The sequence below is a fragment of the Gavia stellata genome, chromosome 32 (genome assembly GCF_030936135.1).
Source record: "Gavia stellata isolate bGavSte3 chromosome 32, bGavSte3.hap2, whole genome shotgun sequence".
NCBI classification, from domain to species: Eukaryota; Metazoa; Chordata; class Aves; order Gaviiformes; family Gaviidae; genus Gavia; species Gavia stellata.
In genome coordinates, this window is record NC_082625.1 from 2,593,464 (window position 1) to 2,605,228 (window position 11,765).

Below are 11,765 nucleotides of genomic sequence, written 5' to 3' on the forward strand. Positions count from 1 at the left end.
AGAATGGTTAAACCACATGAAACATTCTAGTGCTTTTTTCTGGAGTTGTTTTTTAATATGCATAAGGCTTGTACTGACCCTCTTTTCCATTGGCTGGGTCATACAGAGACTTTAAATCCCACGTGCCAATGCAGCTTATCTTCTCAACTGTTCTGATAAATTAAGGAGTATTAATAAGCATTTTTAAAGATTTAGATCTGGGGGGAGACAAGTGAAACCCTTCAGAAAATAAATAGCCCTTTGCAGGTCCTCATTTAGTGAGCCAGGTAGATCGACTGCATTGTGTTTTCCTCATTGCTCCCATCTCTGTGCCATGGAGATGGGAAGTTGCTCGGTCCCTCTAGGAAATGCCCAGCTACCGTTTTCATTCTGGTTGGAGCAGAGTCTTAAGGAAGAAGCATATGTACAGGTAAATTAGGGCTTCCCAGAAGTGTAGAAGCAGCCCTGCAGAACCCTGTGTCCGTGCAGCAATGGTTAAAATATGCTGCTTTTGAAAGATCCATCTTTGTTTCTTGGGATGAAGGACGCTTGTCTGGAATTGTGCCAAGGACTACCAGCGCTGAGCCATGGAAATTCAAGAAAGGTTCTGTATCTCTCACTATGAAAAGCTTCACTAAATGAAACTTGCGGCTCTTCTGTATGGCAGCTGTCTTCTCAATACTAATCCTATTCCAGATAAGGTACTTTGAAGGTTTACACAGCTTTAATTTTAACATCTCTTGGAATATTTCTCCTATCTATTCTTGGTTAGCAGCTATGATTTGACTCAGTCCAAAAGACTTTGAAGAGCAAGGAGTCTGGCACTTAGAAAGCAGCGCACCAGCTAACAGTACCATGCTAAATAAATATTCACGCTTGTTCAAAGCATTTTGATTTTTTTCAGTTTTAAACAGAAATACTGCAACTCCATATAAATATGCTAGAATTGTGTGTGTGTGGTTGTATGCGCATGTGTGTATTTACCTGTCCCAGGTGAATGTCCTTCCTTCCTCTTATAGTGACAAAAGGGAAGACAAGAGTCAACTGGTTCAAACACCAAAGGAAGTTAGTTTCCTTACTTCCCTCCCTGAAATCTCAGAAAGTCTGCTTGGATGACACTACAAATACAACAAAAGCAATGGACCGTTTACCATGTTATTTCCATTTAGAACATGCTTAGGCATACTTGTAGGACATATTGAAGTTTGAATCTCTCTCTTCAGTTAGAATCATTTTGTCATCAGGCCAAGGAGACTTTTGTAGACCAATGAGTGTGTGGCTTCTGCGACTGGCCAGAGTAAAAGAAACACAGGTATTTCCTCAAGTGCCAGTGGACAACCAGAGTCACTTCACAATTTTTATTTGTTGATGGCTTTTATAAAACAAAATTTCCCTTGAATCAGACATCTCATAGAACACTTACAGTCTTGCGCATGCTAGTGATACATCAGGCTTCAGTAGAGCAGTATCTGCAAAACCAGGCAGTTGACTTGGCAGGTAGAATTCCTGTTTTCTACTGAAGGGGAGGGAAACTCACAAAATTAAGGCACTGTCAAAACCCAAGCCCACAAATCATTTCACCTTTTGTACTGGCTTTCATCTGGTTGTATACAAGAATTTTTTTTTTTTTTAATTAACTGTCCATTTCAATTTTGAACAGGGACACACAAAAGAAAAAAAAAAAGCTTTTCTTAAATCCTCCTATTTATATTCCCAGTTGCAAGATGACAGCAGCAAACCTTAATGCTAGGGATGGCAGCGTGCTGCTTCACTGCAAGCCCAGAGCTACATCCCCACACATGCCATTTTCACTGCAGTGATCCCAGCCCTTGGTAATTAAAAAAACCTCAGAACAAGTTCTGGTCTTTTGGGTGCAATGCTTAAGATGACACTTTTAAGAATAAAATCAGTTACAAGAACAGCTTAAAACTTGCCTAAAAGTCAGCATTCACTAAGCAGAAGATGAACAAACTGACAGACTCCTCCCTGAGCCATGCAAGGCATTTCATATTCTTCTTCACTCATTGGGCATAAGCTGCTTTCACAGACCAGTACTTTGGCCGAAAGGGACCTGCAGAGTATAATTAATATCTTCAGCTGGTGTACTTTTATCAGTCCTTTAAAGTAGTTTTAATCAGCTGGTGTGAAGTCTACTTCTTCAGCCTTTATATCTTAATTTAAGAATATAGGAAATATTCCTTCCTGCATCCAGTGAGAGTGTTCAGGCTGTCCTTCAGCACACCAAAATCACTGCTTCAAGCACAAACCAGCACGTAGCTGTGGGCTTTGGACCATTCTTAGAAGTATCCAATTCTCTATTTAAAGATGCAACATTTTAAAAAAGCCAGTTTCAGGTCTATGAATTAGGTGCCCTGGCAATTATAAATAAATAGTAATAAATACTTATTTACACTCACACACCCTTCTTGTATCCCCCAGGATTACAAACAAACCAGAACCATGCTTCTTCCCTAGTTAAATATGATCAGGTTTGAGGTGGGACACACTATTATTAACAACGTGCAGCAACGCTACACAACAGTTTAGGATAACAACAGTACCAATACATAGCACTCGGAGCGTTTCACAGCTTCAAAGCTCTTGCAAACACAGACTTAGTTAAGAAAATGACAATGTTCTATCCATTAAGAATCAGAGGGAACTTGGTGAGAGAAATGGGTTTTGGCTAGGACACCACAGTCGATGTCCTTATTGCATATAAAATGTCACATTAGTTGGAGATATGGCAGATGTGGGAGCTAGGAAAAATTAGATCAGGCTCATATGAGACCATTTAATTTCCTTGAGTATGAAATCCAATTTCCACATTGATTGTGTCTAAACAGTTTGTTGTTTTGGTAGACATCAAAAAGGTCAATGAAAACTCAGAGGAACTTATAAGCTGCAGGAGCACAAACCATTACCTCCATTCATAAATGAACATAGTGAAAGATTTTACATCAATTGAAAATGCTGCATCATAATTGCTGACAGCTTGGGAACTGGCACCCACTTACCATCCTGGCACAAATCTACAAATCCCTGAAAATATGATCAGAATAGAGAGACAGAGACCAAGAAGCAAGCAGCAGCACAGAGAGCACAGATGAAATTCAGGGACCCGTCTGGCAGTGTCCTGGCTTCCACCTCTCCTCTGGAGTCTGAGAGAGGACTGGAAGATAAAGGAGGTCACAGGTGGCTTTGAGACTCAGCTCTGGAAGAATTTTCTTGGCCTATTTACTGTGTGGTTGCTTTTTTATTCAGCTTTTTTTGCTTTCCGTTTCCTTGTGCCTTCATTTAGCTCCTCTTTCGACTTTGCGGGAGGTGGCGGAGGATGGGAAACCTCATGGGAGGCCCCATGCTGATTATGGTGGTGACTGGTGTGTCCACTGGAAACAGAGCCAAAGAAAACTGGGCAGATGAAGCTTTCCACTGGAGCAAAAGGTGAGGCGTGAGAGTGAGTTGCCGTCATGAAAACCTGCCATGCAACAGTGAATACTTAAAGATCACATACACCAGCAATGAAATACTTACTAGTAAGGAGCATTCCACTTACCCCAGATAAAAGTCCCTATTGCTACATGACTGAAGGCTCTAGCACAAGGATCTTCTACCATATTGCCTATGTGATGGAGAATGTAGCCTATAATTTCCTGAGCAGATCTTCCCTGGTATGTACAGCCAACGCCTTCAGTAGTGGCTTAGGAAGATGAACACCCCCAGTTTAACTCTGAACCTTTCTCTGGTTCTGTAGATTTGTTAGCAACAAACCTGCTGTAAACTTACCTTGCAAACTATCATGAACATGGTGAAAAAGAAGATGAGGTTGGCTTCAGAGATAGGGAGCCAGTGAGTCCGTTGCAGAGTGAAGAGGATTGTGCCATACAGACTGGCCTTTGTAGGGCTAGAAGAGAAAAAAAATGAAGTTTTCTAGAAGGTTTGCATCGTTTGCATCCAGTTCTGATTGGTTCTTTAAATTCCATTTTTGGTCTGACAAAGAATTTACAGGCTACCTACTTACAAGGACATATGAAGAATTTCATTTTTTTCTGGCTTCCAGACCCCACGCAGCAGTTGCTCAAAGTTAGACATCAAGGCAACACCAGAACCTGTGAAACAGTAGAAGTAAACAGCTAGAACTGCCACACCAGAGGAGAGCTCTGCTGTCTTTTCTAGATCCCCAAGGGATATGGATAACCTAAGGGGAGCAAAAGGCTCATGATATTCTTCCCAAATTTAAAAGAAGTTAGCCTAAAACAACAGAGCAGGGCAAACGCTTTCTAGATTCCCTATAAAGTGTTCCCTGATGCAGGGAAAGGGCATTTGCCTTTGTTCCATTTACTAATGCTCAAATGCTTGCTCCAAATAAAAGCTAAAGGAAAACTGACTGGGCTGTTTCAACACTGATAGAATCCCCCTGAAAAGATACAGGCGAGGCCAGAGACAGTAGAACACAAAAGAAAGAATAAAGAATTCCTGAATTCTACACCCATGTTTGATAGTGACTCCAGTTCTTCATGCCTCCATTAAAGTTAGACGATGACTCAACTGACAGCCATTCCACAAGTATGAATAACTACCTGTGTTCTAGGGAACTTGATTGATTGAAGCCAGCTGACCACATCCACTAACCAGCCTGCTGGTCAGCACTCGCTGACGTGGTCACCTTAAGCTCCCCTCACAGATCCTCCCGTCCCTCCCCGCAGGGCTGGGTGCCTCCCTGCTGCGTTAAGAGTATCTCATGTTTCACCTTTGACCCATCCAGTAGCCATCATAATGAACCACCCGTGGTGGTAACGGTGATGAGCATGGTGGACCCCAGCTGCAATTTTGCGAACTCTGACCACCTCCTTCATTGCCACAAAGATGAGCTTCATAGGCAGAAAGCTAACACACTTGTAGAAGAGGTTCATGGGACAGAAGAATATCAAATACCTAGAACAAAACCACAGAGAGCTTAAGGACCCATTTGTTTGTCCTGATCTGGGACGTATAGAGAGGATTGATTAAGAGTACTGTGGTGATAGCCTGAGTTATGTCAGGGAGAAGGAAATGCTGGTTCTGTCATGCAAAAGCACATACAACCCACGCGCACTGAGGAAATTAAACTTGGAGTAACTGTGGTTAATTTGTGCACATTTCACTAACACGATGAAGAAAATGCCACCAAATCTTCAGCGTGTGCCACTCCTCTACTATATGTGGTATTGGTGCAGAGCATGCTGCTTTTGCGGTTTGGCCACAGTTCAGCGGCGGCAGCTATGAATAGAAATGCCCAGCGATTCAACTAGACCCAACCCATATAATCAAAGCATTTGACAACTGGTCAGAGAAACTGGAAACTAGATCTAGGAATACAAAAGACTACCTCACCCCACCTCTTCTTTCCCCTGTTAATCCAAGCAAGACAATAAATGTGTGTCACACAAACAGAATACCTCCCTTCACACCAGGCGGTTTTGTACGCAGCCAGCAGCGTCTCATGCTTAATAAATTAGGTGAAGTGCAAAAGACTCACCAGACTGCTGTGGCCAGGATGACACTGGAGTTATTACTGAAGTAATCAATAGGTGATTCTCCAAGTAACAGATCAGCAAGTATGTAACTTCCAAAGCAGTGGAGCATAGCACAGAGCCAGGAGGCAAAAGGGCTCTTACGAGACATCTCCACCGCTCCTGTGAAGCAAATTCTAAGTGAGAAGACGAATTCAGCAAATAAGCAGAAACTTCAAGACCCTCTAAGAAAGAGGCTTGCAGTGCATGTTCTCCAACAAAATAAGTCAAAGAAAAGTGCTTGTAAAACAAAATACAAAAATGTGTATTCTGTGAAGCCTGAACAAATACCAGATATTGTCAAGAAATTTTATGTGTGATCATAGCTTGCAGGCCCCCCGTAAGGTTTCAAATGAACTGAATCATTAGAAGTTTATGACTTGGCTAAGAGTTTATCTCCTGTATTTGCTGCTACTTACTCCAATCAGAAAGAACAATTTTTTCCCTTGAAATCAATGTCTTTTTACAGGCTAAAAATAAAATGCATACTAGTACCATTCTCTCCATTGCTTCAACCTAGGTGCCCTCTAGAATTCATGAACAATCTGTTCAGCTCTTTCATTCATAAGATAACCTGTAAAAATAGAACAGTAATTCTTAATCTTTATTTGAAAGAAGAGGATTTGAGGATTCTTCCCTGCTCCTGTACTAGTTTGGAAATGCCCTTTGAAAATACAACTAGATATTAAAACAGTGTTACTATTTGATAGTACATTATGGTCTCCTCCCACAACCTTCTATTGCCGTGGTTTTTTTTATTCTGCTAGCCATTTTCATCCACCTCTGTACTTCTTCAAGGAAGTCTCTCAAGAGCATCAGTTCTGTAAGATTGTTTCATCACCGTAAACTGCTCCAGAGTCCTTTGTGCAGCGTTTCAGATATCAAACTCTGTTCAACAAGCCAGTAACAGGCCATCAAAACAGAGAATGCTAAAATGTTATGACATTACTAGCAGTGGCCTACCTTAAATAGCAGTAAGTGAATCAGCATATGCTAAAACTATGACTGCTCAGAGTCTTCCATCCTCAGAGACATTTGAACCAGCTGAAGACACAGTGGAAGCGAGACAGCTGCAACAGCCATGATATGAAGCTAGTTCTATAGGAACCTGAAGTTTAGTCTGCGGCTTAAATTTAGTAACACTTGTTTTTCTTTGGCTCCCTGAAGCCATGCTGTCTCCAAGGAGGAAACGGGACATTACTGTCCTGACACTGATCTTCAGTGTAGGAGCTGCGGGATGAAGCAGTGTAGGAATCTAGTGAAAAGTACACCCCAGCCTTATCCAGTCCAAGTGGATTACGGGGCTTACATTTTTTTAAAAGCTATTTTCATAAGGGTTGCCTGTTAGCTGTTCCGTTCAGGACTTAATGCTGGAAGACAGCTGTAAGTGATCAGGCCTCGAAAACCCAGCACTTCTGTTTACATGGAGTTTAAATAGAACAGAATGTAGATTGTACAGCACAGAGACCTGACAACTGGAGGATTTCGAAATCATACCAAAGTGGATTTTTGTTTTCCCCTCAGTCATCGGGCAGTTACACTGAAAACTGTTCGAAACAGAGCATGAAGAGTGTGCACACTATCAAAAATACATAGAGAAGATGGCGTTTGGAAAAGATCAAGGCACAGTCAGACTGCAACAGTGCAGAAAGCGAAAGCCAAGATGCAGATCTATCGATCTTTACAAGATAAGCCCAGGAGAGCAAACAAAGCAAGGTCAGTTTGGGTGTCTGAGAACAGATTACGGCATGGACTGGAAGGTGGGAAAAAACCAAGGATTTACTTACAGCCTGTTTGTATATGAACAGGAGAAGAGTATTACCACAAAAAGAGAAAAGCCAAGCAACCGAAATGTAGCACTAGGTCCTGGGGTAGCAGCAAAGTGACTGAACTTAAATACTTCAGTGTGGTTGGAATCCAATCTTAAATAAAACGCAAGATTATTTTTCACAATCAGAGCGACTAGTTCTTGGGGTTTTTCTGCTTTATGTTCAGGCACGTGTCACAACCTCTGAAAAAAGCAATGCGGCGAGGCTCTCAGCCCCGAATCCTATCGCAGACACGGCACGGCGGCTGCTCACAGCGACAGCCGAGAGGTACGGACCGGGCAGGCAGGATTACCTGTTCGTGCCCAAAATACGGCAGGTTTGCGCCTCAGAAAACGTCACCCGAGTGCTACCGCCCTTCCCCAGCACGCACGTACAGCCCCGTGTCAGCCACCGCCCCCGAAGAGCGGCTCCCCCGACGCCCGCCCGGCCCGGCCCGGCCCGCCCCCGGCCCTGACTGACGGGGCTGTTTCCGAGGCGGCCGCCGGCTCACCCAGGCGCGGGCCGGGCGGCCAAGGGCGCGGGGCCGCACTCACCTGGCTCGTACTTGAGGTAGAGGACGGAGACGATGAAGTAGGCCGTGTCGAAGAGCGGGAAGACGGGCAGGGCGGCGAAGGCGGCCGCCAGCTCCCCGAGCTGCAGGGCCCCCGCCAGCTCCATGGCGCCGCGGCAGCGGGCAGCGCCGGCCGCCCTCCTTCCCTCCCTCCCTCCCTCCCTCCCTCCGCCGCTCGCCCCGGCCCGCCCCCGGCCCCGCCTCCCGAGGGACGTCCCGGGGCGCGGCCTCGCGTCTAACGGGGCTGTGGCGGCGGCGGGAGGCGTGACCGGCGCAGCCCAGGCCCGCGGGGCGGTTCCCTCTCCCGCCGCCGCGGCGGGACGGTGTCCGCACGCGGAGCACCCCCCGCCCCGGTCCCGCTGCCGCCCCCGGGGAGCGCAGGCGCCGCACCGGCCCGAGCAGCGCCCGCCCTTTCCGCTTCCGTCGCCCGAGCCGCCGCCATGATCGGGGACCTACTGCTCTGCGGGTAGCGGGGACGGGGCCCGGGGTGCCGGGGGCGGCGGCCCGGTTCGGCCGGTGCCGGGCGGGCCTGACGCGCTCTCTCTCTGTCTCTCCCTTAGGACGCTGCTGATGAACGCCGGCGCCGTGCTCAACTTCAGGCTGTGAGCGGGCGGGAAAGGGGCGGGGGAGGGAGGGAGGGAGGGAGGCGCCGGTCTGGGGGGGCCTTCACCCTACCTGATACGGCCCCCCCCGCTGTCCCGCAGGAGGAAGAGAGACACGGAGGGCTTCGGCGAGGAGTCGAGGGAGCCCACGACCGGTAACGGAGGGGACCCGGCAGCCGCGGAGCGGGGTGTGGGCACGGCCAAGCCTGCGCCCGTACCCCCGGCCGGCCTCTCTGCGGGGGGTTGTCCAAATACGTCCAGGAACGGGCGTTTTCTGAAGGAAATTCTTGGTTAAAGCATTTTCAAGGCGCCAAAGTACAAGTTTAGCCCCGTTTTGTTTGGATGTGCGTTCCTCCGTGGCTGGAATAACTGGCTTACTAAATTGCAACCTGAAATTTTCCTCCATGATGTTTACGTACAGGCATGACAAACCTAACTGTTGATCCCAAATTGGTGATTTGAGAAGAAGTACCACAATACACGTTCCTTTCTGCGTTTTTGAGTGTAGGTGCCTGTGCGACAGAGGTAACGCTCTGCTTACAGCCTGATTTCTGTTTTGGTGTGTAGTCACCAAATACTGTGACCCCTTTTTATCATTTATTGTTTGTTTTCCCACATGCCCTTAGCAGGGTTGCACTGAACATAGAATGGATCATTCACCTAAAACTTCAACTTTCAGGTTTTTGTTCTCTGACCTTTTTGGTCTTTTTTCTATGTCAGAGTTGCTTATGTTTTTCAGGTGACTTGTCAGTGTATTAGGTATTCTTCACATCAAGGGCTGCTTCTCTTGATTTTTAGGTGACAATATCAGAGAGTTCTTGCTGAGTCTCAGATATTTCCGAATCTTTATTGCCTTGTGGAATGTCTTCATGATGTTCTGCATGATTGTGTAAGTAACGCTGCGCAGCGTCTTGTCATTTGTTTATAGGAAATCGTATATGTTGGGGTTTTTCTTGCACATGTATTTCTTTCCGGATCTCTTTCTCTCCCACTCTGTTGTTCCATAATTCCTTTCCATTTCATTTGTTTATTTCAGCCTTCAAAGAGGCGTTGGTTGACCTCACAGTTTTTTGCTCATGTGGGCACCTGTAGTGCGTGAAAACCTTCCCTGCCAGTGTGGGAGTCATTTAGCCTTAGATGCAGCGTTCCTTGTTGTGGGTCACTTAGATAAAACATCATTTGGGTCAGCACTGCAGTTTATCTTTTGGGATGTTTTTCATTTTAGAGAGGGAGAAAACCCACCAAGTAATAGAACAGAATCAGCCTTGAGAACAGTCTGTGGAAACAGGTTTCATTTCTGACAGGCAGGCTAGCAGGCTGCTTTCCTTTCACTTACGTAGCTATATGGTCTGATGTATGGGGGAGCAAAACCGATGGCCGGATGGGCACTAGTGTTCTGAGCTGGAAGGGTGTTGGCCTGACTGTTCGTAATTGTACCCAGTTCTCATCTACTTTTTCTCTGTTGCATCCACTAGGTTATTTGGATCTTGAAAGTCATCCACAAACATGTCTGTTAACTTGGAAGAGACTTTTGGCTGGAAACATAACTTTTCTATAAACTAAAAGATTATAACTCTTTCAAAATACAGCCCTGGGATTGTGGCCTGTTCTTCGGTACAAGCTCCTAACACACTCAAGGGACACGTTCATCCTCTTCAGCTGGTCCTATAATAATACGGCGCATGCTGGTTTGCTTGCTGCCGGGGGATTGAGCCTTTAGGCCCCTGAACCAAAATCTTCAGAGTAAAATTATTTCAACTTTACAGAAATAATGAGAACTTTAAATTGTTTTGCTAGGCTTAGAGTGCGGTGCCAAGTAGGCAGGGTAGAATTGCAGCATGACTGAAGACCAGTCTTAAAACTCGGCCTTGTTAGTCACTCCCAGCTCATCGTGTGTCTCCTAATGCCACCAGTGTCTAGGTTACTTGGAAGTCGCACTTCCTCTCATTTTTATAAAGTTGAGCAAAGTATTGGTGTAACTTCTCACTATTCCATTTAGTTCTGTTGGAAAAATAGAAAAGTAGGATTAAGAAAAAATTGGATTCTCACCTTCTCACTGTTTTTCCAACAAAATGCTTTTTAAATTAAAATTTCAAAGATAAGATTTTTTTTTCTAAGCAATATGTAAGGGATTTGGAATAGGAAAAGTAGCAAAAATAATTCTATAAGCCAATCCTCAGAAATGGTTTTGGAATAATGTTGGACTTGGTTGAATAAAGTTGTTCTATTTAAGGGTAAAATATATATTTGATGCCGTGCTCATTTTGTTACAGGAGAAATCAATTCAGCATTGGTGTGTTCTGAGAAATTTTATTTAGTCTTATAATTGTGTCTGGCTTATTGTGTTATTTTTATTAAGTTAGCCTCTTTGACCAGCAACTTTTCCCCAGCATCCCCAAGATAATTCAAGAGAGTGCGCAATGCTGGGTATCTTTTAAATCAGACTGTAAACGATTAGCTGAGCTTCCTTAGCTTCGAGCTGTCTGACTGTTGAGGAGGGAGAGGCCTCGTTTAAATGATTCTGAGGCTCAGGTTTTAGTGAATACCTTGAGTTTTATCTGGATGCAGTCGGGTAGCCAGGCACAAGTGTTGGGCACTCGCAGCAATTTACTGGAGTCACCCTCTTTTGCGTTACCTGAAGTTTTTATGCTTTCTTTTGGGGAAAGATAGTTTGGGGAAAGGTGCCTTGCTGTAATCAACATAGAAAAAGGATTCTTCAAGTGTGGTTTGTCATGGCATCCAAACAAAATCCAGTGCTTTATATAGTTCTTGGAAAATATTTTCTCCCTAATCTTCATTAAACCAAGTCTTCCCCTGCAGTATAAAGGGGAGTGGGGAAAGTGGCCGTCACCGTCTGTGCATAACCCCCTGGAGAGCCCTGGGCTCGGCACTGCAGCGCTGGGGCTCGGTTTCCAACTCAGGGGTTTAATTCTGCACCGGATCAACCGTTTTTCTGAGTCAGAACTGACAGTCTGCTTTCTGAGCAACGCTTTGAATACGGGAAATGGAAGATGATCAAGCTCCACTGATAAATATGGACAATTTTATCGCTCTAAATTGATTATGTGGCTTAACAGCGTACTGTCGCCTCACGATCTCAGTTCAAAAGAATAAAAGTTGTCATTCAGCTCCTAAGCAGGTGCTTTAAAAATGACCAGTTAGTTTTGAGCTGCTGTTAAATGCTTTGCAAAGTTTCAGTGATGCTGGGCTGATCGCTTACCCAGTGCGGTGCAGGATACCTTGCACGCCAAGC

At 45.1% G+C, this 11,765-nt stretch overlaps 2 protein-coding genes across 3 annotated transcripts; one reads left to right on the top strand and one right to left on the bottom strand.

Annotated features, from left to right (window-relative positions):
- Positions 1-2,611: 2,611 nt before the first annotated feature.
- On the bottom strand, positions 2,612-8,017 carry TMEM38A (transmembrane protein 38A). 2 transcript variants are annotated; one of them, XM_059831770.1, is made up of 6 exons: positions 7,894-8,017; positions 5,498-5,654; positions 4,730-4,914; positions 4,001-4,088; positions 3,766-3,883; positions 2,612-3,457 (listed from the first exon to the last, which is right to left on the bottom strand). In XM_059831770.1, the coding sequence occupies exons 1-6, from the start codon at positions 8,015-8,017 to the stop codon at positions 3,236-3,238; spliced, it is 894 nt and encodes a 297-aa protein (XP_059687753.1). In that variant the 3' UTR covers positions 2,612-3,235. The 2 variants fall into 2 exon arrangements, with proteins under 2 accessions (XP_059687753.1, XP_059687754.1); XM_059831771.1 differs by lacking the exon at positions 7,894-8,017 and adding an exon at positions 6,027-6,280.
- Positions 8,018-8,338: 321 nt separating this feature from the next.
- On the top strand, positions 8,339-10,756 carry SMIM7 (small integral membrane protein 7). Its single transcript, XM_059831791.1, has 5 exons — positions 8,339-8,376; positions 8,471-8,512; positions 8,615-8,667; positions 9,311-9,401; positions 9,988-10,756. The coding sequence occupies exons 1-5, from the start codon at positions 8,351-8,353 to the stop codon at positions 10,001-10,003; spliced, it is 228 nt and encodes a 75-aa protein (XP_059687774.1). The 5' UTR covers positions 8,339-8,350; the 3' UTR covers positions 10,004-10,756.
- Positions 10,757-11,765: the final 1,009 nt, after the last annotated feature.